This window comes from Phasianus colchicus, chromosome 11, assembly GCF_987193195.1.
Source record: "Phasianus colchicus chromosome 11, bPhaCol1.hap1.1, whole genome shotgun sequence".
Classification (NCBI taxonomy): Eukaryota; Metazoa; Chordata; class Aves; order Galliformes; family Phasianidae; genus Phasianus; species Phasianus colchicus.
In genome coordinates this window covers 9,415,154-9,441,699 of record NC_143446.1, presented here as the reverse complement: position 1 = coordinate 9,441,699, position 26,546 = coordinate 9,415,154, and the positions used below count along the sequence as shown (strand labels likewise).

At 40.7% G+C, this 26,546-nt stretch overlaps 1 protein-coding gene across 2 annotated transcripts in view; it reads left to right on the top strand.

The window, feature by feature from the left end:
• Positions 1 to 3,984: 3,984 nt before the first annotated feature.
• ARHGEF3 (Rho guanine nucleotide exchange factor 3) overlaps positions 3,985 to 26,546 on the top strand; it is a 114,733-nt gene continuing 92,171 nt past the window's right edge. The window contains exons 1-2 of one of the 2 annotated variants that reach the window (XM_031608205.2): positions 3,985 to 4,138; positions 14,997 to 15,092. In XM_031608205.2, the coding sequence (XP_031464065.2) occupies positions 4,104 to 4,138; positions 14,997 to 15,092 (131 nt within the window). In that variant the 5' untranslated portion in view covers positions 3,985 to 4,103. The remainder of the gene's footprint in view (positions 4,139 to 14,996; positions 15,093 to 26,546) is intronic. The other variant, XM_090148207.1, reaches the window with a different exon arrangement.

The following is a 26,546-nucleotide window of genomic DNA, read 5'->3' as shown; positions in this document are numbered from 1 at the left end:
TGGCCATATTGCTCTCAAAAATCAAGGAGAAGGCAATGTTCTTTCCTCACTATCAAACATTAACTAGATGACCAAGAAATGAAATGCTTGCCTATGTCTACTTCAGTGCTTGAGGCACAGTTGTTCAAGATTTGGGTATTTCGCTTCAATGCAGACATTTGGGAACATTGAAGTGAAAATGAGAGATGCTGAAAAATAAATTATATATATATAATCGGATATAACAATTTATCTTATGTGCATATCATAGTTTATTATAAACAGCAGTGCAAGAAGAATAACATATGGAGAATTTTCTTCATCAATTAATGTGAAGACTTAATTTCTTAGTGCAGATGGAGCCGTAACATTCAAGAGTGATTTACCACAGATGTCCAGCTACCTTTCTTTGCAGGTTTGCAGGCCTTGGCAACATGTGGAAGGTTGAACCAACAAGAGTGAGCATGTGGAATGTTGTTCTGTTGGGCTGCTGATCTACCAGGAATCCTAAATATTTAGCCACTACAAAAAAAAAAAAAGTCAGTTTAAGAGAGAGAGTCTTGTTGATTACATGAGTCAGGTAAATTTATGGCATAATAATTATATAATTGACATTTCTTCTCCGTGGGGGAAGTATGCACCTGTGGAGTCACTGACTTGTAAGTGGTAGAACACATAAGCTCCCCCTGTGCAAATTCTGTACTACCATTTGTCTGCAAATCAACACTGAACTTGCTTTAACTATATAGCCAGCGTTTTATGATGAGATTTTACTCAACCAAAAAATATTTGACTATCAGTAATCATAATTTGTTAGAGAATATATTCTAACTAATATGCATAGAAAACGATTATTCAAAGAGTCTTGGAGACCAGTTCAGTGTGTATCCTGTATTCCAGGCTGTACTGGAAAAAAGCAGTCTTTGAGGCTGTATTTCACTGCAGCTCAATACTGCCTGGTGAAAGTAATGTACAGTGCAACTTGCTGAACGATAATCACAATATAAGCATCTTTTTCAGTAGCATTTTCTAAGTCTTTTTAACTGCTCTGTCTGCACCCCTTTTTAGCAATGTTGTATTTCTCAGGTGATTCAGCCAGTTTCAATGGGGCTGATTATGAAACCAGAAACTGACAATGTGAGTGAGATGCGTCAGAGTTTGGTGTTTCACAAGATTTTTTAACTCACAAGAGCACAACTAGACATGCAAATGACATAAACAAGTATTATTATCCTCATTTTACATAGAAATTGATAGGAACTAGATAGGAAATAGATCCGCTTCAGAGCAGAGGAGAGGCTGATGTCAGATGAGGATAGAACAAGGGATTTGTATCTTAGTCTTGAGCCATAACAGTGCTTCTTTCAACAGCCTGTAGCCAGTCAGCATGTTTCATTAGATAGCAGCTTTTGCCATTTTGCAACAATCCACGTGGTGGAACAGTCACCTGGGCACTGTTTCATGCCCCAGCCAAGTTCTGTGGCAGGCGAGCGCAGCAGAGGTGCTGGAAGAACTGCAGGAGGAGACAGGTTTGGGGTGGATGTAAGCCATGAATTTTATTTCCTCTGCAGTAGGGGACAGAAGGGTGAGTTGGGGCAGCCTTGTGACCATGCACAGATTTGACAGGGCCTATTTCAAGCCCCACTTCCAGAGAAGCTTTTGCCTGATGTGAGCCTGGTTTGCAAGAATCACTCCTTTATCATTTTGATGAAAGGAGTGATTTCATTGCTGTCAGTTACATCATACCAATTGCAGAATAATTAGAAGTGAGAATAGCGTTAAACCTGCTCATCTCTAAATGTCTGATGCATAGAATGTTCCCGTAAAAGTTGTTATTCATCAACAGAAAGGAAACTGCCTGCTCTCTGCTGTAGCTTTTGCACATCTGCCAAGGTGTGACTTCGGTGTTAGGAAGGAAACCACCATCTCTTTGCAGGATAACAGTTGGACAATGCACAGCCACTGAGGGCGGAGTGAGAGTAATAGTTATGGGGATCAGGAAAACAAGGCAGGATTCTCACTGCTGAACTTGGCCCTCTGCTTAGGCTGCCTTTATGCCTGGGAAATGTGTGTATTTGAAAATTGCTGCCCTCACCATAAGTTGGCTTCTGTAATTACAAAGGTTATTATTATCTTTTTTAAGTATAACTCTCAAATGTTGCTGTATTTTAGGACAAGCTTTAGGACTGAAGTAACAATTCATTTAACACAGTATTTTGCTTAATAAATAAAATTTCATTCTCTAAACAGGCTAAAAAACAACTGCACGTTATATCATAGAGTTAATAGTCTTCAAAACAGGAATTACAGATTACTACAAAAAAATGAAAAAGCATTACATCGCCCTGGACAGCATATTCAGCTGATCTGGGTGAGATCAATTACATTGTATAATTTACATTAGCTAATCCTTCATTCATTGTGTAAGTGGAAATGTTGAGGGCATGTAGAAGAGTGGTCTCTAAACAGAGCATCTCCTCCCATTTCCTGATAGCGAATGCCAAATAATGCTCTAAAACTGTTGCTTTCCTTTACAGCCTTGCTAAGTCCTGTATGGACACACACGTGCTGCCCATTGCAGTGCTGCCTTTGCGGCAGGCACGTCGGTGGCACCCTGGAGCAGGGAGCAGGATGGTTGCTCTCTAGTTCTCCTGGCAGCTGTTGTGATGAGGACTTGGGGTTTCAGGAATCCACCACAGACAGCCAGACCTAACCAGCCCCGGAGGTTGCTTCATTCTGCCGGTTACGTTGGTCTTGCTGTGAGGCAGATTTTGCTCATAGCACTGTAATTCCCTGGGTAGGTAACTTTGCCACAGGGCCAGAGAAGTGCCAAGTCCTCACGCACCTGATTAGTTTATGTGGATTGCTGCTTTAGGAATGATGGAAAAAAAGAAATTGCGGAGAACAATTACTTTTAATTGGCTTCTGGTACCATAGAAAAGAACAGAAAATAGGTGTAGCTCTGATACACGGTGCTCTTATGAGGCTAAGCCAATGGGTGAGCTGTGTGTACCTGATCTCATTGGCTGTAGCAATTTTACCCCAACTAAATGTAAAGGAGAAATTAACTTCGGTCAATTTCTTAGTAGATGTACCAAATTTCTCCAGTCTTTATTTCAAAAAGCTGAGTAACTGAATAGACTAAGTGGTGCTAAGTACCAAAATATATGCCAGAGTAATGTTTTGTGTGAGAATACTGTGGGATATGGATGGCTGATCTCCACCTGAATTGTCTGTAGTTTAAAGAGTGTTTCAGAGCACCATAAGTACTAACTTCTTTACATGTGACCTTTGATTCCTGAGTATTTTCAGACTGTTTTGAAGTGGAGTTCAGTTTAGCAATCAAATGGAATTGAAGACATTTACTTAACAATAAACCAGGTCTGATGTCCATACCGCGTTTTTAGACTCAGCTCTCTGGGACAAGTTGAAGATTAAGTTATTCTATTGTAGCATATTTCTGGTGCTTGTGGGCTGCAAAAGGCAGTTAGCTATTTTTTGTCCTTCGTCATTCCTTTCCCAGCGGCTGCTCTATGATGGCAGTTCTGCTGTTGTAAAAAAAACCGTGCATCTTTATTTCATTTGAGTTTGCGTTTGCTGCCCTGAAGTGGCCTCCATAGACTTGCTACCGAATGTAGGTTTGTCAGTGTACGACAAACACCGTTTCCAGCACGTCTTGGCGCTTTATGGGCGCAGCTGCCCAGGTCGTGACGGTGTCACCGTCCCCGGAGGCGTTGGAGCGCCGTGCAGCTGTGGCGCAGCGGGCAGTTCTGGCGGGCTGTGCTGGCGGTTGGACTGGATGATCTTTTGGTCCAACCTCACGGATGCTGTGACTCTTTCTGCCGCAGCACGCGGCTCCGTTACCGCCCGCGAGTTTCCCCCAAGCCGTTGCCCTACGGGCAGCGGTTCTCTCACCGCCAGTCCCGTGGGAGGCGGGGAGCAGCGCTGCGGGGCGGACCTGTGCGGCGGAGCGGGGCGGGCGCTGGGGGCGGCGGGTGGGAGCGGCCCGTGCGTCTCCTCCCAGCGCCGCCCTGACAGCCCCGCGCCCCGCCCGATCCTCGCGCCGCCGGCCGCGGCCCAACTCGGCACCGAGACCCGGCCGGGCTGTCAGCTCCACCAGCCGCATGCCGGGAGCCGGGGAAGAGCCGGAGGGTGCGCGGTAAGGTGCCCCTGTCGGAGCGGGAGAGGCACCCGGCGGTGCCCTCAGCGGCCGCGTCGTGCTTCGTGGGGGGGAGGGGGGCGGACGGGGTTCCGTCTGCAGCCGAGGGCGCCGGGCGGGCGGCGGTGCGGAGCCGCGTGCGTGTGAAGGCGCGGTGAGGCCGTTCGCGGCGGCCGTGCGGTCTGGTGCCGCGTGCCACGCTTGGCGGCGGACGGATGGCATTCCTTCACCCTCCGGCACTCGGAGGATCCGTGTGCGCCGTGTCAGAGCTCTGCTAAACGCGGCCGGTCGGCGGGCGGGTGCCGTGTGTCCGTGTGTCCGTGCGCAACTCGCGTTTGGCGTAGGAGGAGCCGCGGGGTTCGGAAGCGGCCGGACCGAACGTCTCCATAGCGGTGCGGCAGCTTTCGGAGCGGGGAGGTGAGCGGCCGTGCCGTGCTTTGTCGCCGTGCTCTGTCACCGTGTTCGGCCCGTCGTGGCGTTAACTTTCTGGAGTGTTTCTAAATCCGCTGTTTTCAGTCAGTATTTATTACCCGATTCTGCCAAACAAAACGCTTTATTGTTCCGAACAGAACTCTCTTTTTGTTTCCCGTCGGAGCCGCACGTACCGCTGCGCGGGGTGTCCGGGCTCGTGACCCCCGCGCCTTGCCTTGCTGTGCTCTGCCATGCCTTGCTGTGCCCTGCCATGCCTTGCTGTGCCCTGCCATGCCTTGCTGTGCCCTGCCATGCCTTGCTGTGCCCTGCCATGCCTTGCTGTGCTCTGCCATGCCTTGCCATGCCTTGCTGTGCCTTGCTGTGCCCTGCCCTGCCCTGCTCTGCCCCGGGCGCCGCGGCCGTTCCGGGAACACGCGCGGTGCGGGGCGGGCAGCGGTCGGCGTCGCACCTCCTGTCCTTAAACAAGTCTGCTTTGTGTGGCTGTGCACGAGCTGACACCAGTGAGTGCTACCTGCTGGCGCTCACTTTGTTTGTTTGAACTCTGTCTTAGTTCTCGATGTTGGTACAGGAGATTTTTTTTTCTGCGTGTTAGATCTTTGTCTTCTGATATTTAAGCCAACTGACCTCTTAAGTTCTGGGTGTGCTAGGGTTGTGTTTGCAAGCTGTCGGTATTTTAAGTTTTTGAGCAATTCCTCTGAAGAAACACGAGCGTTGTGTGAAAGAATCTGTAATAGAAGCATTCAGAATCATGTGGAGCGCTTGGTGTGCGTGCATCATTCTGACGCCTCGCACTCAGTAAAGGCCGTGTGCAAGTCGAGAAACATCTTCAGATCTGCCACTTTGTTCCTTTGAGGTTACAGGTGTGTGTAATGGAGGGCTGCGGGACTCGGGGTGTTGGATGCTGTTGACTTGTCCAATGTATTTGTTTGTTATATCAGGTTTTCCATTTTATTTATTTAGTTACTTATTAATTATTCAGGATATGAACATTGGAAGCTCACTGAAGTGTGACAGATAGCTTCTGTGCTTTGAGGAGTTGTTCTGCTCCTTAACAATTTGGAAAATTCAGAGCAGAACTGTGTTGGAAGTAAAGGTTGAAACAGGCAAAAGTACTTGAATTTACTGCACAAAGAGAAGTGTTGATGTTCTGATGTTTGCATCTGTGCTTATTGGCTGGAAAAAGGTGATCTCCATATATCCGGGTCCTACAAAGCTCCTTGGTTCTTCAGTCACTGGTACCTCTTGAGCTGTAAGGGCTGCTGTGGATTTCAGCTCTCTGCGGTGTCAGGAATGAAACAATGGCCATGGCCTGCAAACCTGTCAGAGCATGGAGAGCTGTTGTAGCGGAGTTATGGATGTGACTGGAAAACAAAGGACTTGCGAAGTATACTGCAGTAATCTATGGTCCACTACTATGGTTGTGCACTTAAAAAAATAAAACAAATGTAATAGCTGGAATTCTGAACTAAATAGCACCTAGCTGTGATGGCCTGAATGTAACAGAGAGGATGTAAAAACAAACACCAAGTGTTTTCCCATCTAGTGTCAACCAGGGCTGAACATGAGGTGATACACTGTGGAACTGTAAGCACTAACAGCTGTGAGCAACATGAAGTGATATGCTGGAAATGTAAACAACAGTTGAGTTGCAGGTGCTCAATCTTGTGCTGAACCCAGCTGTGAGCACTGCAGCAGTTGGTGTGCTGGTGTGTCGGGCTGTGAACATCTAAACACCACTACATGCAGGTTTATTTAGTTCTTTCTGATCACATGTAGCCGAGGGCTTCCAAACCTGAGCGAGTGACCTGCGAGTGGGGCTGAGTTACCTGGAAGTGGTTTGTGCCTCATCCAGGCTGCTGCTGAAGGAGGCCCTTGAAAGCATGGCCTGTAGTGACATCCAGCCACCTCCTCCCGAGTTATTAAACTGAGGAACAAGCTTTTTGTTCTTTCCATTAAAAGCCTGGCTTTTGCTTTTCACATGCAGCTGTTACAAACAGAAACTTTACATACATAGAAAGGTGCCCTGTGCTGTCATTGATTCTCCTTTCTACATAGGATTAACTGTGCTCACAGTTAATCAACTTGCCTTCACAAAGGTTTGCTGGCTTTTGTAGCACCAAAGCTAGCAGAAAGTTGGAAAGCTGGCAGTTTCTATCAGGACTTGTGTGGTTTCAGCAGAGCCAAGAGCAGCTGCTGTGCTGGTATCATCTCTCAGGCATTCTACTTGTACATCTATTTACTTTTAACACTAAAGCATTTGCCTACAATAAATTTTCAGGAGAAAAAAAACTCGGAGAAGAGCATGCCCATTGTGTTTATCTCTACAATATCAGAATTCTACTGCTTTTATTTCAACTATTTCAATGTGTCCAGTTAGTATTGTCCCAGAAGGTTCTGTCTTGACTGTCACCTTTGTTCTGAGGATGACAAAGACCAATTGTTTGGGCAGTGCATGCGTTAAGGGTGACTGGTAGCTTCTGCTTATACATAGCCTTAACTGAAGGATCCTGCCCTGTAGCTGGGAGAGGTGAGAGGTAGGTGTGGATTGCCTGCAGCCCAGCACTTAGAGCCATCAACCTCTGAACCTGGTATTGACCTGTGGATAGCAAGGTTCTTGTTTAAGTCTTGAAATATTGTGCTTACATTAATAACATTAATAGTTGTTATCAAAATTAGCTTCTTGTTGATGCTATGCTTGTTGATAATTAATGTCCCCTCAAGCAAGTTGATTACTATGTGGAAAGATAATCTTGCAAGCTTTCCCATGTAGCTTTGAGTATGAAGCATGCTTAGCAACATGGGTGAAAAACACTAAAGGCTGAAAAGGTAATTTTAGGGCAGTACAGCTTTTGCCTGTTGTTAATAAGTTTACTGAATAGTTAAAAAAGAAAAAAAAAAACAACAAATCAACTTGACAAGCTTCAGTGACATGGAACTGTGCAGCAATCTTGAATTAGACAATCATGATTATTAAGATAATAGGCTGACAGGATGATAGTTTCAATGTTAGGGAGAAGCCTGACGCCCTTCCAGGCAGATAAAATTTGAACATGTTGCAGTTCCCTGGAAACGATCACTCTGATTAAAGGGAGAAGAAGTCGTGCTTATATCAACTCTGATCCTGTTTCACTTAGCTTTTATTCTCAATTAAAAAAAAAAAAAAATGAGAACAGACCGTTTTATTGTGAGAGGCTGTAATATTTTGAAAGGAAGAGAAGAACATGAAAACATGTGGCAGCAGTTGTGCTGCTTTGACGCTGGGCCACTGCACACTGAATGTGTTCTTTCTTTTTTTCTCAGTCTGCTGTTACTATGGGGAAAAAATACTTTCCTTCAATGCAAGCTTCAGAAAATTCCTCTTCTTTTTGTTTAATAAATTGTCCCTTAAATTTATTTAGCTTTGTTTATAGCTGAACAAATAATTTTGCTGTCTGTATGGCTTTGTAACGTGTGGTATTCTTTACAGGAACATCACATAGTTATTTCTGGGAATAAAAAAAAAAAAAAAGATAAAATAATTGTCATAGATAAAATCTTTGTCGTTGTTGTGACTTCTGAATAAACACTTTGTGTTTGCTCTCAAATTCAGACGTTTGAGGTGGATAGAGTTAAATTCATCTCAGAAATCGCTTGCTGCATGACTCACTGAATTGGGAACATAAATACTGCTAATCTTTGGAAAGCGCTTCTCAACATTGTTTTGCTGCATAGTGTCAAATGCAAAACACAGAGCAGAAAGTTTAGCATGAAAGTAGTTGGATTCACATTTGGAATTGTAATATATGAACCAAATCAGTGCAAGTTTTTGCCCCTTTTTTCTTTGTAAACAGACTGGCAATAAGTCTGCAGCAGAATGATGATGTTGTGCTTTGTTGACAAGAAATTAAAAAAAAAAAAAACTTGGAAAGGGGAAAGAGGGAAATAAAAAACTTGGAAAGAGGAAAAGGGCAGAGAAATAGTGGTGGGGGATCCTTCTTGCTCCGTTCAATCTGTTGATGGAACATATAGGTTGTTTTGTTCAGTGCCTGGTGCTGAAGGCCGGTGCTCGCAGTGTTAGGAACACCTGGATCTTTTGGTCTGCAGGGAAGCAAGCTTCTTTCACTATGACATATGTAACAGCAGTGACATGAAATTCTTTGATCTCTGTTCACTAGAATGCAACACTTAGTGCTCTGCGAATTCTGCTGAACAATGTTAAGAAAAGTTTCTTCTCAGGAAGATGCTGTGCTGAGTGTCGTGTGTTTGTGGTGGGTCGGAGGTTGGACCAGGCTGTCTGAGTGGTCTTTCCAACCTTAGTGCTTGTATGGCTTTTAATTCTGTGTGCACCTTCTGCATTTTAAACCTTATGTTGAAAGCGTCCTATTCCAGTCTTTGTTAGCATTTCTTCATGTTAGAGTTTTTACATGAACAGATATGAGAGGTTTGGTTGTGGGTTACAAAGACACTGAGCACTGAAGCATTGAAGAATTCCTTTTCCTTATTGATACAACGATCAATTACCTTCCATAAAGTGACAGCAAAGCTCCCAGGTGTTCCCTCTTTGCCCCCACGCTGTTAAAGTTTCTCAGTCTCCAGCTCCTGATGGCTTTGCAGGTCAGACAGCATGGGGTGATCCTTGCTCTTCTCTTTTTTTCCCCACTGATAGACATTGTTAGCAAAATCTGCTGCTTTGCAAAATAAATTAAACCAGCAGCCTGAATTGTTCCATAACTTATTTTTCACAGAAGTAACCAGCTCTGGAAAATCTGTGTTCCTATTTTGGGAATATACATTGTGTGCACATACCTGATCGTCGTTTTCCTGGTGTTGGTGTCTCGATATATCAGTATATTTTCACAGTTCTGAGAGACATCTGTGTTGTAGCAGCATTTCCTTTTCAATGATGGCACATTTCTCCGTGCAGTTTCTTTGAAGGTGATCTGAGATGAGTTGTAAACATTTTCCTTTTCGTTTGGCTTTTTTGAGGGGGAAAAGAACCAAACAGTAAAATAAAAGACTGGTCCTGTGGTAACAGCATCTCGCAGTAGGTTTTATTTCTGCAGTGTAGAACGCTGCCTGTATCTATCTGTGTTCTGGCTTCAGTGTGGTGTGAATTTGTGCTTTTATTATTGTTGTCTTGTACCTTTCAGTCGACTTTGTGCTGAGAAGAAAGATAAGATTCATGCTGTTTCAAAACTAAATGCTGTCTTTTATGTAAGACTGAATAGACTGTCTGCCTGCCTATAGCAGGTGTGGGTACGTGGGGAGAGAGCCAGACTCAGTGCTTGCTGCAAGTCAGGGAAGAGTTATATTATATTAGAACTTCTCTATCATTTGGAGAGTTTTAATGGAAGCACCAAATACAGACTGAAGAGTTACGTGCAGTGCGTGCAGTTCTCTGAGCTACTTGCACCACATAGGATCTTCCAAATACCTTTGTATAAAACTTTTGTATAAAACTTATCTCCTCTTCTGAAGAGAACAGTAGTGGATGGCGTTTAATGACACGCTTCAGGAGGGGAATAAAAGCCTTCTAATAAGTATGTTTTCAAAAAGGTCCTCTCAGACCTCCTCCTTGAGTGAATCACGTGCGTTTTTAAAGTGTTAAAGCTAAGTAATGGTGTGTGTTGTGTTTGTTGAGGTCAAAACGTACATGAAATAAGCACAGTGTGTGTATGTGATAGGTATGCTAGGCTCGGGTTGGAGTGGCTGTGCAATGGGAAGTTTCTCAGACTGCCTGCTGCTCCCAGCTGTAGGCAGGAGAAACGCCGCTCACGTGCTTCTTAAGTTCTCACTCTGGTTTTACTGAAGTGTGCTTCAGTGATAACAAGTTCTTGGCAACTGCAGTATCTGAACACATCAGAAAAGCCATTTGGATAAAGGGTTGGTTTTGGTACCTGTTGGTATGCGGCTGAATAATGAATTTCATTTTGAAGTTGCAGTCAATGAGCTGTTTGCCAAAGGCAATCTCCTGGTTAGCAGCTGAGTGCTGTTGAGGTGTGATACTGTGTGCCTGGAGATGTGACTTTCCAAAAAACAATAGAAGAGTAAATGCACTTGTTACTGGAAATGAAATCTCTGTGCAGCTTTCTAAGGGATTGGAACATCATCTCTTTAAAATTCAAGGTGCTGTGATGGACACTAGCTAATTAGTACTCTTGTTCAAGACATTCGTTTGAGAGAGTGCCAGTAATGCTGAGTCCTCTTTGCAGTAGATGCACATTACTGTGCTGCTGTCACCTTTCTCCTCAAAGGGAGCACTCACTGTTCCTGCCTTAGGGTTCAGTGAAACTTTTTAGGGAGTTTTTATCAGCCAAGTATAATAAGATACTGCATCAACAAGGATAATGTTCTGGTGGAGCTGTGGGAACAGGTTTTATAGGAAGATATTTGTTAGTTTCACTTTAACTGGAGTGAATAGCAGTTGAGGAGTACTTTAATTTTTAACTACCATGCTGTGTCTTACTTGCCCAGAGGTACAAACAGGGAATGCAAAGAGCCTTTTATCCTGTGGGTCAACAATTTACTTCATAACAGAAGCAAAGAAGGAAAATGGCCTTGTGTAGGGGCAAGTGATTAGACAGATTAAATTAGACAGATTTCTCCCATTACAGACTAGTTGGAGCTCAAAAAGTGTTTTGGTTTCAACACTTCTTGAACCTTCTCATCTTTACTGCTCAAATGATCCTGCAGTGCTGATCTGTGCCCGTGTTTGGATTGGAGACTTGTATATTGTGTTATACCAGATCCCTTCTTTCTTTTTCCCCTTATTTTTGGCCATTTAGGGGAAATTGCAGAATAAAATCTAAATATAAACATGAAAGTATATTTAAATTTAATACTTTTTCACTCTTGAGCCAATGGCTTACCTCTGCTAGACTTTTCTCTGCGATTGTGTGTCATAAGAATCCACTGTAAGGCTGATGGACTGCAAATGTGTCAGGCATTCCAAACTGGTGATTTGTCATGAAAGATAAATGCTTTTCTTTGTGGAGACAACTTCTAGGAGAATTTGGGGTTGCATGCTTCTTGCAGGCTGTTCTGGTATGGTCCTAGGGTAGGTATGCTACATTTGTGGTATCTCTTGACAGGCAGGATGGATGTTTCTTCAAGGCTGTTGCCTCAGTAAGATAGTGACAGTGCTGTTAAACATAGCTGCTATAAATAAAGTCTTTGACATTGTTTTCCTTTGTTTTTGTTCTGGAATTGCCTTTTGCCCACTTCCTCCTATTAAATCAGAGCACAATCTCCAGGACAACACTTAATTAAAGTGCGTGTGGCTTATCTGCAATAGTCAGTGCTCAGTGTGCAAATGGAGAAACAGAACACATCTTTAGCAGAATTTCTTAAACTGATACTTACTGACTTGCTTTGGCACCTGGCTTCACCTTATGAAGAGGGAAGATGATAGATTTACTTTCTTCCTTCAAGTTTCATCATGTATAGTGCCTATGCCACGAAGTGCAAGTCCAAACAAGTGCTGGATGGTGATACAGAAAGAAGCACCTATGAACAGTATATTGTTTTTTTTTTTTTTTTTTCCTTAACACTGTTCTTTTGCTTCTTGAATTGAGTTCAATTTTTTGGGATGTTATTAGTGGGAGTTCATTTCTGGGTTTACTTTTAACACTCTGACTGAATGATAAAACAGTGTATTCTAAACCAAATTCCATTTTGCCAGTATTAGCTTTTATTTTGCGCGGTTCAAATTTAAATATTCATGATGCTTTGTGAAATATGTCTGCTTCTATATCCTGTAATAGAAAGATTGTGTTTTTATTTTAAAAATAGTTATTTCTTCTCAAGAGAGTCTCAGAGCAGTGCCTGGCACAGCAACAAGTCAGGATCCTGCAGGCTGAGAATTCTTTGTGGAAATGACAGAGAAGTAGTAGTGATATTTGATGCTTATGGCCTTGGAAATTGCAGATAAATACTAGTTTTCCATTTGTCTTGGAACCTAAAAAACTTCTGGTATTCAACATGGCCATAAACTTGTCAGGGATGTGGAGATCAGCTGTTTAATTACCTGCTGCTCCTGGTAAAGGCTGAACTAGGACCTGTGCGGGCCTGTTTGAGCATAGCATGAAGAATCGCTGATTATTTTGCAGAAGCTGGTCTGACTCCTGGCTGTTGACCTCTGAGGTGTGAAGAAGTGCTGCCGCATGGCAGTACCAGCAGGTGCCTGGTGCCTGGGCTGTAACAAGCTCCTCCAGCTCCCATGGCAGTGGGGAGGAAAGTATGGTTTGCAAGAGCTGGCTGGTGCAGGCAGAAGGTGCTGAGGACGGTGGGGGTTTCTGCTGTAGTGGGCAGGGGTCTTGTGCTGCAATGCCCTGTGCTGCGATGCACTGCGATGCCCCGTGCTGCCCACTCCCAGGCCGGAGCAGTGCCTGGCTGCTCACTGCAGGAGGGGCTGCTGGGCACAGCGATGTTTCCCATCCTCCTCCTGCTGGTGACGGCTGAAGAAGGGTGTCCATCTGCCCTGGTACCAGGAGGATGCTGGGCCTCTCCTTCACGTGTTTAACTGAGGAGTGGATTTGGACTTGAAGCTTTACAGTGTTACTGATGATTTTAGATGTTAGACTGGGAATGTGAGGGATGTGGGAAGTTTGACAAGATCTATTCTTCTCTGTATTACTGTACTTTATTTTCCTTGTGGAAAGTGAGGGAACAAACTGGATTTATTCCATGTATCATTTGTTTTCTCTTTGATGTGTGTCAACCTTTATCATCAGTTGTTCTGAGAGTAGTTGGAGTCATAGGAACTTGTATCATTTTTTCTGTCCTCTGCTGTTACTCCTGTTTCAACATTAAAGTCTCAGTGCTGAGCTGTGCGTGGAGCGTTCGCTTTCAAGGGTGGAGAAGGGAGTGATGAAAATACTTTCTTAGTCATAGATTAAACACTTGTACTTCTGGTACACTGCTAGCTCACCAGTGACAGTATGGGATGTTTTATTTATTATTTTTCTGGAATGGCATCTTTGTGGTTTTGAAACGATTCTTTCAGCTTCCAAGTTTGCAAACGAATGGGCTACTTTTAATCTTCCTCTGAACCTTGGGTCTTATTAGTTTGGGTGATCACAAGAGGAGATGATGCTCTTGCTGCATAACTGGCATGAAATTGCTCCCTAAAAGAGAGGAACTTTGCAGAAGATGCTTAAATCTGAACTCCTGCATTGTTCCTTCAGATTATCTATAAGAACAACTGCCTTCTTCCTGCATTACTGAGGACTAAAAAGGCATGGAATTTAATATTTCAGTCAGGGCTGAATTGAGGTTGCTGATTTGGGGGACTTCTTTCCAGCAGTGTGCTTGCTGGGGCTCTTATATGCCCCTACTTGGACAGAATTTTGAAACAAAGGCTGATGTTCTCTTCCAAGTGTGTGTTTTGTGAAGACTGGCCCAACTCGTGTGCCCACGATGGGCCATGTGCTGTAGTCATCCCTTGCTGGCTGTGGCTGTTGGCCCTTGTTTCCATGCAGTTTGAAACAGCTTTCTAATGTTTCTTTATACCTTCGTACAGTGATTCTATTATCTTAACCACAAAACGTGCTGTGCTTGCTATATTCTAGTAGATTAAGTAATGTACATTTTAACTTGTTCTCTGTTAATCTGTGAAGTTTTTTTTATCATAACGGAGACCAGGTGTGAAGTCAAATTTGGAGTCTCAAATTCAAGAAGGCAATTTTTTCTTTGTTTTAAAAGCAAAAAAACCCACACAGATAGGTGTAAGAATTTCTGTTAACGTTGTGGATCCTGTTACCAAAACATAGCAGTGTTTCAGTGTGAAATTAATCTGATTCATCCAGGGATTGGTTGGTTCTTATCACGCGAGTCATTTAATCAGAGCATGTTTGGCCATACAGACCTCTTAGAAGCACTGTAGATTGGGAATTGCTGTTGCCAGCATTTGAATATCTGTGCTGTTTTTGCCACTTCAACCATGAGTGAATTGTAATTTTCTGCAAATCAGCTGAGGTATGATCTTAAGCTACTGAAATAAGGATCTTAAGTTATTAGAATATGCTGAAAGGATCTTTAAATATCCACAGTCCATTTTTTCTCCCCAGTGTTGTGTGGATCCTTCTACAACAGCACTAGCTCTGACTGCTGCTCTCAATTAACATAACTGACATTATGCATAGCCCTGGATAGGGGCTTGCTGACATCAACTCTGCTGGCCTCCGTTCAGAAAAGTAAACAAAAGACAATCAGTGTTGAGTTTGGCATAACTAGCAAGTTCACAAAACTGCCAAATCCTTCTCAGTGTATTCATCCAATTAATCCCCTTGATTTAGATTTACTTAAGTGAGTAAAATGCAGTGTATTTGGTCTTAAAAGTGTTTGTACTAAGGTTGGGTTGTACTAAGTTTTCTAGTGAATTAGTAAATGAACATTCTTCACTTACATTCAGGTTTTAATAATGGTTGTTTTTGTTGTACCTTTGTAGAAAAAAAATGAATTCTGAAAGGCCTGCACTTACCATGAGTAGTCCTGCCTTAATAAACCAGTGTGCCAGAGGAGGAATGGAAGAAGAAAAAGTTTGGTAAGGAAGCTTTACTTCTCCTTTTCTGAGAGGTTAGTGGATGGTAATATTGAGGGACTTTGTTTTAAAAAATAAGAATTGTTTGTGTTATAAATGTTTATATTAATTATTTTGTATTATTTAACAGTAGAAGGAAAAAGGGGGAAGAAGCTCTTATTGTTTTTGAATTCTTAGCAGATGACCATGGGACTGTCAGGGGGATGGGCAGTGGAAAAACTCCTGTTCACTTCAGCAGGGCACCAGTTGTCCTTGTGGAATCTTTCACAAATGGCAAATGTCTTGATCTCCCAGTGCTGTTGCTATGCTTATGCTCTGCTATTAGTAGTAGCCCTCAAAGTGCTGTACAGTTTAGAAATGAGGCTTGTGGTTTCCTGAGATTGTGGCCCAGGAGACATTAAAACATCAATAGTTTCTACTGTTGATCAAAAGGATTTATAGTGAAGGAGCAACAATGAAGTTCAGTGGTAGATGTAGTAAACTCTTATACTTCAGGACAATTTCTTTGTGAAAACTGCCACTGACTGCAATTTTTAGCACCTTGTTTGGTGTTGTCATGAAGAGAGCTGTGCTGGGAAGGCATTGAGGCTATTTTGGCTGTGTTACTAGGAACCCTTTATTGGGATCCTGCTGATTTTACTTGCTGTTGTTGGGCTGAGCTAGGATTTTGTTACAGTGCTCATTTATCACATAGATAGATAGCAAACTCATACCACAAAAAAAAAAAACACGTGGTGCCCATATATTTTTCAACTCTGAGAAATATTCATTAAAAGCTCTTTCTGTTAATGAAGCAAAGAAATGCTAGCAAATAAATGTTGTATTTCATGTTGGATGCTTTCAAGAAATAATGTAGAATATTTGTTTGTTTGTTTGATGTGGTATTCAGGTACCATGTAGTCATAGCACTTGGAAAGTAATTCTGTTTTTAGAACTTTTCCCACTTCTATTACCATTCCTGGAACATCCTCAGAGTTAGAAACAATCTTCAGGTGAAGAGGAAGGATATGGAAAACGTGAGAGCTTTTCCCTGTGCTGCGCTGGGGGGTGGAGATTTGATACAAACTGTCCTTTGTTATCTCATATTGTTTTCTATTTCTACTTGTGGTATTGAGCAGTAGGATTTCATTTTCATCATGGCATTTCTTTGTAATGCTTCATGGCAATTCTTAGTAATGTTGACTAAAATAGCAGGAGAGTACAATTTATATTACCAAGTATTAGAGCATCTCAAGTAATTGAATGGTATGATTTGTACATGTTTAATTGACCATAAAGAAAGAGGTGCAAAATAGCAGAATTTACATGTCTGTCAGGTTATGTGAGTTGTATAAAGAGCCAGGTTATCACCGTGTAGTGTAAACTGTGGGGCCTTTGGTGATTTCCAAGGAGCTTGGAATATTAAAGCCAACTTTAGGCGTGGTTTATAGATTACAAAAAGACTTTTCAACCTACGTATGAGCCAGCAATGCTACCTGTACTTTCTCATCGTGTAAAGAAAAATCCTATTAGTTAAAATATCACGTTTGCAATCTGTGGATTTTGTTTAGTTAGGTTTTTGACTTGGGAAGCTGAATAGCAGCCTGATGCGTGCCGGCTGTAACAGAATGTGGGATGTCACTGCCACAGTTCTGTATCTGTGGCTCAGCCGTTCGCTGTTTGCAGTAAGCATAATGGTGAAAATTTCATTTATGGCTGCATGGAACGCATTTGAAGTTTTGAAAAATCTTACATGTCTAATTTTTTTTTTTACTTGTGGGGATTTTTTTTACTATTAGAGCTGGATAAAAGCTATTCTCACCAGCCTAATGAATGTTTTGCATCATTACTGCATCAAGCATTTATTATTTTTCATTTTCTGATTCTTCAAGTGGTCGAAATTATTCAGTCAAGACAAAAGTCTTTGCAGTGCAAAAGCCCCAGGAAAGGCCTCTTCTAATGTTTAAACCTGACTTACGATGCATGTAATGGGCTTTGATCTTGTATAAGATCTTATATTCAGGAGCCTTAGAAGCAAAGGGAAGAGGAAGTAATTGGCTGACTGATTTTCATTCACAGCCAGAAGACAAAGGTCTTTTTTTGTCATATAAATTATCACTAAAATGTGAAAAACTTAACACTATTTTATTTTTAAATGTGACCAATGGGCAGATAGTCTTAATCTCAAGGACACAAACATTATGCAACAAATTTGTGGCAGAGCTATCAGTAAAACTTGGTATACTGTGAAGTTTTTTTAAGTGCTGTAACCAAATATATGTAAGTTGTGTGAATTTTATTACATACTTTGCTCACTAAAAGCATGGTGCATTTGTTCAGGTGGTAGCTATAATTTGTTTTTCTTTTGTTCCATTTCCTAAGGTTGGGATCTCTCATATATTTATGCTTTGTTTATAAATCAAAGGTGATGTTTTAATGACTGGCAGTGAGCATTTTATTCTCCTAAGTTAACTACTGTACGGTATCCTGTTTTAAATAAAGCTACCATAAATACTTTCAGCATGACGTTTTTATGCTGGAGATAGATTAGAGGATAAATTATAAAATGGAAATAACAGTTTATGAAATGGCTTTCTCCACACTTATAGAGGATAGTAAAACAATAGAAGATGAAGTAGAGTTGGTATTAGCTAGATAGAATTGTCAGTTCTTGGGAAGGAGTGCGGGAAGGAACCACTCAGCTTCGGTCTCACAAAGAATAATAATGGATGTTGAGAATTCTTTGGTGTGAGTACTTTACTGACTATAAAGAATACATCTGAAACCTTATCTGCTTTCTTTCCTTAGAGCTGATGTCAGAAAAGAATATAATCTGATAAGTGAGGGGAAAGTTTCTGAAAAATTAACAACCGAATTTGTAAGGAAGTTGGTTACTGTGGGATGCTTGAATTCAAGATGTATCTACTTGTAAATTTGCATGTTCTAACTAAAAATATTTATCTGTAAGTAAGAATAATCTTTATGGATTAAACTGAATTCCTACTATGAGTTAAAATATGCGTTAAATAGTTTATCACTGTGAGGAGGGAGAGAGGAAGGTGAAAGAGACAAACTTTCCAGTTTTCCTTCTGGCAAACAAGAGATGCTGTGGCCATTGGAGATGTTCTCCTTGCCCACCATAGCCTGCTGCCCATAATGCTGTGAGGCAATGAGAGCATTGCCCACTTTCCAGTCCGTTCTGTGTTCTTGATTCTGTTGGTGTCTCAGCTGAAAATTCTCTTCATTCCTTCTCTTTTCTCTGTAGTGCCAAATAAAAGATATTGTCAGTGGGAGTGTATGTTGAGCATAGCCTCTTTCCTTCAAGTAGCAATCCTCCAGGGCTGATCATCATTTCTTTTTGCAGCTGTTTTTTGTTTTGTTTTGCTTTGTTTTTTTGAGGGGGGGAATATGTACAGAAATGTATGAGAAAACAGCTCCCACTTGGAACTTACATGTTCTTGCTTTTAAACTTTGTACAGTAGATGTAAATCTCTTGGATTTACAGATGGTTAGATGCTGTTTGTTGGCATGGATCTGAACCACAAAACTAACTTCTGAAAATGCCACCTGTACCTGAAACCTGAGGGCCATTTTGCTGAAGGCTGATACAGGGTGGAAGGGAAATCTGTTGAAGAACCTGGATTTTTTTTTTTTTTCCCCCAATGATTGATATAAATTTTTGAACTCCTCAACAGTTCAGTTGCCCGCTTTTAGAAGGAAAATCTAAGTTATATTTCTGTTTCTTCAGAATTTTGCATTAGGCTTTCATTAAGTAGAAATAGGCATTCTAATAGCAGAAGCACTACAAAGTTACATTTGATTAACGTAAGTTATATTTCTCTGCAGTTATCACTGCCAAGTGCAAGTGATGGAAATGTTACCTCATTTGTTTCAAAGTCACTGAGCACCAGAGCAGCCTTTAGTAGCAGTTTGAGCAATCAAGGCTGATGTATTGTGGCAGGTTAAAATTGCGTGAGAGTAAGTGGTAATAACACCTTAAGCCATCATGATTATTTTTGCAATGATCTCTCTTCCCCTTTATGTTGTGTAGTCCTTTATAAATTCTGCAACTGCATTTCATCAATGTTTTGCATGTGCTTTGTGTGGTACCCCTGCAAGATAAAGGTTCATTGGATTCTCAAGCTTGCAATGCTTCATTTGCTTCTGTGGCTTTCTAACAAATGTAATCAAGATTACACCAGCAAAAAAATGCTGTTAGCAGGAATAGTGTGACTGCTGTAAATGTCTGATAACTGGAGGGCACCACAGCAGAGTTCATGCATAAACCAAATCCAGCAGTTCTTGGTAAGCAAAAATACTGAGAAATCCAGCTGATACTATTTACGTTATGACCATTTGTTATATGAGCTACAATGGAGCAACGTTTGTACAAATAAAGTTGCAAGAGCCTTGAAATTTTAGAAACTACTGATTTGGCAGATCCTCAGATTCTTCATGTTGAAAATTGCAAGAAAGGAACTAAAGATAAGAGAGCAAGTGGGAACTATGTCAATTAATATTGCTTTGTACGAAACTAGCTGGCTGGCATGTTGTTTTCAAAACAAATGTGCAAGGGAATTGGAAGATATCCAGCTTTTGTTATTGTGTGTGGATTTATAATGTGCTTCCTCTAGTCTGGAAGGAATCTTGGTAGTCAATTTTGTATCTATTTACATAGGAATAAATCAGAAAGTATTTCAGCTGTTTAAAATTAATAACTGAAATGTGTGTTTCTGAATCTCTCCCAGAGGGTAAGAGTTTGAGGTGCCTTGTTTTTCTTATTCTGTCTTCAAATACTCTTCCAGTTACTCAGTTGCTTACTGAGTAGGCAGTGTGCTTTTTTCTCTGACAGTTATCATTATTTCTAGAGCAAATCTCTCTGAAAATGATCTTTTTCATGAATCTTTTAAGAAATGAATCTATGACTTTAAACCTAACTAAGCTAGCATTGTTATATTTGGCCTCTGGTGCATTCTGACAGTCTGTGTATTGGTGACTTGACTTTAACTGAGTTGTCAGACTTTTGGTTGTTTTTTGTTTTGTTGTTGTTGATTTTCTTCTGTATTGCCTATGTTCCTATGATTCTATGGTTGTGGATGCCCTCTGGAGGTGCTCAAGGCCAGGTTGGATGGAGCCCTGGCAACTTGGTCTAGTATTAAATGTGAAGGTTGGTGGCGCTGCTTGCAGCAGGTAGGTTGGAGCATTATGATTCTTGAGGTCCCTTCCAGCCCAAGCTGTTCTACCATTCTGTGATTCTCTTTGTTTCATATTTCCTTCTGGATACTGAGAAGTGCTTTTGTTGTCTATAAAGACGTTGCTAGTCTTGGCTGAGATACTGTTGGTGTGCAAATAAGTGCTAAATATTTTACATCCCAGTTTGAACTTGGAATCTCTGTCCTTTATGAAGTGGGGTGTGTTTCATCAGGGGTCTGAATTACAGTCATACGTTGTCTTTAAACTTGTATAGAAGTATAGTTTGCTTTCTGGTAAGTTAACTGTAGAGAAATTATTGACAATTTGCAACTATTAGTTTTGGTGACCTTTGGGCAAACAGCTATTAAAAGTCTGGTCTGTATACTAAGAAGGAAGAAAATCTATGCACAGAACATGGGTATTACAAAGACTGATGGTAAAACCAGCTCCATTGAAAAAAACACATCCATTAAAAGAGAAAATCCGACCGTCTTAAGCAGTATGCATTGCACCCTTCTGTAGCAGCAGCTGAATGTGGTGCATGTCACTGCTTTGTGTCACTCAGTGGCTGTGCAGCCTGCTGGGAGGTATGGCCAGCTGTCTGCCCTACGTGTGGCCGTGTACTCATGCCGAAGTCACAGTTAGGGGCAGAGCAGTCCTTCCAGCACAGCACTGTCTGCCTGAGGGTTAGAAACTGTTACAACACGTTGTGCTGCTATTTAAGGAAAGAGAGAAAAGGGACATGGAGAGGGAAAATGATCATTTTTCATGGGGCTATCTTAGAGATGCTGAAATTCTATCTATTCACTGTGGTTTCAAGGCCAGAAAGAGGGAAGTACATCATGGAAGTCCACAGGCTCAGAGATTTATGAGCTGCCTGGTTTTTCTTATTCACCTGGCTTCTCCAGTTCTTAAAACTAGACCAAGTCTCAATGGAGGAGTTCTGAATGCGGCAGGGGATCTGTGCCTTGTTCCCAATCAAATCTCATCTATGTAATTTGCTCCTTTAGTCAGTGGACTGTTGCATTTGATAATAAGGCCATCAGCGTTTGCCAGAAACAAGCAGGCAGGAAAATGTTGTGTTCTGTTCTGTATTCTAGAAAGAGAAGTATTTTGAGTGTTTTCCATTTCCTTTTTCAGTGGTCTGAGTTCTTACTCAGTTCTCCTGTGTTTTCTTTGTAAAAAGGAAAACAAAACAAATCAAAACCAGCAACGGCCTTCTGTCTGTGATTTTGGGTAAGTCATCCAAGGCTACGAATTCTTCAAGCGTGAAGGTTGTCCAAGAATTTACTTGTTACTTATTCTCTGGAGTCATGTTATTTTAAACTAGTGTGATCATCCAGAATGTGGGATCTATATATGAAAATACAACCTTTTTCATGTTGAATATTGGGATGAATTTTTGAAGCAATCACTTAAGCCTGCCAGATATCCCATCAGTAGGAAAAAAAATAGTCTTTTTAGTCCAAATTCGAGTTCTCCAGCTTGACAATCCAAACCTTTTAAAAATCATTTTAATGCGACCCAGTTCTTTACCCTTTTTGTAATTCTGAATTTTTGTTCTGAACAATTAGTAATGATTTTTTAACTGAATGGTAGTTACTTGGAAAAGCTTGTGTGAGTTAAAATAAATGCAAACTTTTGTCAGCAAAGAAAAATAATATTTCTTACTGTTAGAAATGATTGTTGAAGACAGTAATGCTCTTCATGCTCTTCTTGGTTTTTTGGTTGTTTGGTGCTTGGCTCTCTGTTTCTCTAGGCAATGAAAAATACTTAATAATGCCATTATTTGCCATCACCTTTGTTGTGCCAATCGTGTATTGAGCTGTTCTGTGAATGAAATGGAAACAATTTTGATTAAAGTAAATGTACTTTTGGGAGAGCCAATTTTTGTGTAGCAAAGTCGTACAAGTAGCTGTTCAGAACAGAGGGTGAAAATCTGCAGTAAGGAGTAGGGCATATAGTGATCATGCAAGTGAGGAGTTGCAGGGTTTGGTCACTTTCCTAGGGCTTCTTGCCAAAGCTGACTGATTTTCTGCTAAGATAGAAAACTTCTATGGAAAGAGAAACCTCAAAGAAATTGGCTGGATTTCATACTTCTGAAATTAATCATAATTAAAAAAACTGAGCTCAGTGGATAAAACCATCCTTCTGATCTTTATTTTCAGTGCTCCTTCGTACCTATATCCTGGTATACTTTTTTCCTAGGATTTGTAAGAGCTTTTTAGGTTAAACATTACTATTTTGAAAGAGTAGAAAAAGATTTCTGGCTTCAAAGGTATACATGCAGCATGTAGCTCTGTGATGGAAAGAAAGAGTTGGGCTTGTGTAGTGGTTCAATATGGGTTTGCTATACAAATTTGACTTCAGTGGATGAAGCAATATGAATCTATAAGGATTTGTGAAGCCAGCACAAGAATGATGTATGCCTACTTCAAAGACATTTTTCTTCTTAGAATTGAATTGTTGTTGTCAGTTCTTAAGTATTGTACACAACGTGTCACAGAAAGATGAAATTGATAAAGTGAGAATGCATACTTTGTTTAATAGTGTGAATGCTGTTTAGCTCTGTTTACTTCACTAAGACTAACTCACTGCAAAACTAACCCGAGTGAATTTTTAAGAAGAGTGAAACTTCAAAGCTTTTCTGCTGAGAAGAAAACTAGAGTGCTGGAAGCCATGAAGTTGGCTGTCCTACCTCAAACTCTGTTTTTTCTTAAGGAGCGTGGCCTTATTTTATGTCAGAGATGATGGAAATAGAAATATGAAAGCATGGAGAAAATAAAGGAAATACTCAGTGGTTAAAGACCAGAAATACAGGTTAGCATTTAAAACAGAAGGGTGTGCACAGTGGGAGGAGGGGAAAGGAAGGTAGATTTTTGTTTAGTATCTCTGTTGGGATGCTGTCCATTCCATCCATCCATAGTGGTTTCACCTGCCAAGGTTGAGCTCCAATATCAGTTGCCAAGCACTTTTTCTCACTTCTGTAACTCTAGGTTCTTAACAGCTGTTGCTGAGCTAAGCCTATTTTTAGTCACTGATTTATTTAGGACCACCAGGTTTACAATTACACAGCTAGCTTTTAATGTGATTTTATTTAATTAGGAGAAATGGTTCTACAGTGAAGCTCTGCCCAGAGGCTAGGTATCAGATCACTCCAGGAACATATGGGTTATGTTAATTTTTGTTGATTATTGTTTCATCTGAGCTTTAAAATTTGGAAGCTCTTTGATACAGCAGAAGCGGTTACTCTGAGGTAGTGTGGAAACCATGTTTGAAACATAGTACTTCTCAAAAAATCATCTGTTTTAAAACCAAATAGAAATAACAGCCTCAACTGAGATTGAGGTGTTTGAACCGGCATGTCTGGGACTTGCAGTGTAAATAGAAGTAAGATAAGAAGACGCTGGTGAGCAGCTGAAAATCTGCATTTTCACGATGAGGTAGTATGCAAATACTGTGTGTTAGGTACTCATCTTAGTGCATGTGGTTTCTTTCACATCGCCTTTAATGAAAATCAGAATATTGTGCACTATAGCTTAAAGAAAGTCAAGTACTCAAGCTGACTTGTAGCTTTTGTGGAAAGTAAGGTTTAACAACATAAATCATAATTCTGCTGCAGCTTTTGTCAGCTGCTAACTGATGGAGAAGGAATTATGCCTGGAATTAGAGCAAAGAACAGAAACAAGTTTAACAACTTTCACTGTTTCTCCTATATCTTTGTTCTGTCAGTAAAAATGAGTCATCCTGAAGAACTGAATTAAAATGGCTCTAGTCAAGTGCAGTTCGGCTGCAGATGGTAATGATTACAAGAGGCACATACACATTCAGAGAATACAACGTTACAGTGTTTTCAAAAAGGAAGTCTCACAAATTGCAGATTAACGCTTTATGTAGTTAAAGCTGATCTTATTTTGAGAGGCTCTGAATTAGCTAATATCTAGTAATATCTCATTGCATAGTCAGGGAATACTCTTTGTGGAAAATCTAAGAGTATTCAGGATAGTTAACAAAATCTAACAATGATGCCAGACTATTTTAATAAAGCAGACCAATATTTTCCAGCACATTTTATTGGTTTTAGTAATTTTTTTTAGATTACTGCTTTCTAACTGAACTTCTCTGGTTTATTTAATGTCTTTTTCTTCTCAAAAAAGGAGTAGTAGAATTGAAAACTGTTATAAGGAATGATTTGCACTGGGACTTGCTGCTTGAGAGCCAGTCACTTGAAGGAATTGAATCTTTATCTGAGAGAGCACTGAGAGTATGAGTCATGTCAGCTTCTACAGCACACGCAGAAATGTTAAGAAATGAGAAATGCTGAAATGGTTATGGGAACAGTAGTTGCCAGCTGCTGACTGAAGTCTCATGCAGACATGAAATGGGCTTTGTAATGGAACAAAATATTTCCCAGAGACAAATGCAAACTTAAACATATGCTCAGGCATCATGTCTTAACAAACAACAACACAACAAAAAAATTTACTATGGGTTTTATTTCCTCATCGTGGATGAGATTAAAAAAATTTTGACTGCAGTCTCTAGGTTAAGCTTGTTTGCTGGCTGGAATCTGAATCCCACAAGATGGCAGGCTTGATCTGAAAGTGATGAGAAAGGCTGTTTTCTCTACCAGACAAGTAGCTCTCTGTGCTGGGAACTCGTCAGATTGTGGTTTGTGCTATTGTGTCCTGTGTCTAACTCCCCAGATTTATTCTAAGACTAGAAAAAAGACAAGCAGAGCTGCATTTTCACTGAGATACAGCTAAGACTGTTGTTTGTAGGTAGTACTTAGTGATTTTTTTCTTTGCAGAGGCTTTATTTGTTCTTTTTTGGTGAATGCTGATCACCAGATTTCTAAGAAAACTACCATTTGCATTATGTGTGTGTGCTTCTTTTGTTTCTAGGTCATGCTTTGAATTGTGTCTATTACATCTCTTGAAACATTTGCTACATGCTCAATTATGATTGTGTTATATTTTTATTGCTATGTCATTCTTCTTTATATTGCTGCTAGCTTTGGGAATGCTAGAACAAACATTTCTGAAATCCTGTGCTAATTCCAATTCAATGTCAAGTAAAAGGTAATGCCATCTTTGGGCTGCCCTCGGTGGTATTTTGTTTATAAATGCATATTAGTGAGTGGACTAATGACATAGCTTTTACACTCTGACATACAAGTAAATGGAATGTTCACAAACAGTGCATCAGGAGATTGAAATATGGCTGGTTTTTAGAGCTGAAGAATGTTGCAAAGCTATAATTTTGATTACTTAGATTTAAGGAAGGACTAAAAAAGAATGATCAACCCATTCATGCCTTACAGATGGGGCATATCAGTAAAATCTAGAAAAAAAGTGTTTAATAATATGAGAGTCACTTTGGGCTTTCAATATTAGTCACTCTTTTGGTTGGTACAGTAATCCCTTAACTGAGAAGCTGAGTCCGTATGGTTTTAAGTAAAGGACCCGGGCGTCTCATTTTGGCATGTTATGAGGTTTTTCTTTTTTCCTCTCTGGAAGAGAAGAATGTGTGCTGACAGGTGATAAATAACACACAAGCATGGTGACGAGACTTGGATCACCAGTGCAAATAAGTGATAAACATTGTAAAAGGAGGCCTCAGCATCCCTTAACAAGGTTTTGGTCACTTGCAATCTGAAGTTGCTGCTGTAGCAGGTGAGAACACCTTCAGTGCAGTCATGTGAGTATAAATTAATCAGCATAGTTTATACCAAAATGTGAAATTTGCCATCAGCTTGATTTTTCTTTTGCAGCTATCAAAGCTCATGCCACTCAGATACACTTGCTACGTTTTCTTTTCCTTCTCTAATACCATCTGAAAAACTACAAAAATTGCAGAAATAATGAGAATTTGCCTTTGCAATATGTGAGATGTGGTTGGTAAAGTAGAGAAAAAAAGATTTTTTCCCCTCTCCTTCATTACATTTCATTAACGTTAAAAATAACTTGTTTTAACAGCAAATCCACAGCAATGATAGTTGTAATGTTTTTAGGTCGTCTTAATGCATCTAATTATGGCTAAATTATAACCATGATGTGATACTTGTACCATAAACTAAAAATGTTTGAATATATATAGAAAGAATTACATGTTGTAACAGAATAGATAACTGAGATGGTAGGTTTTCCATTACCAGTATTCCACAAGACCATCCCCTAAACCCATCACTGTGTGCTTTAGCATGTCACCATATCTGATGCCCATGCTATGCATGTTGTAGGAAAAACGCTCGTTTTTAAAGATCTCACTCAGGTGGACGCAGTC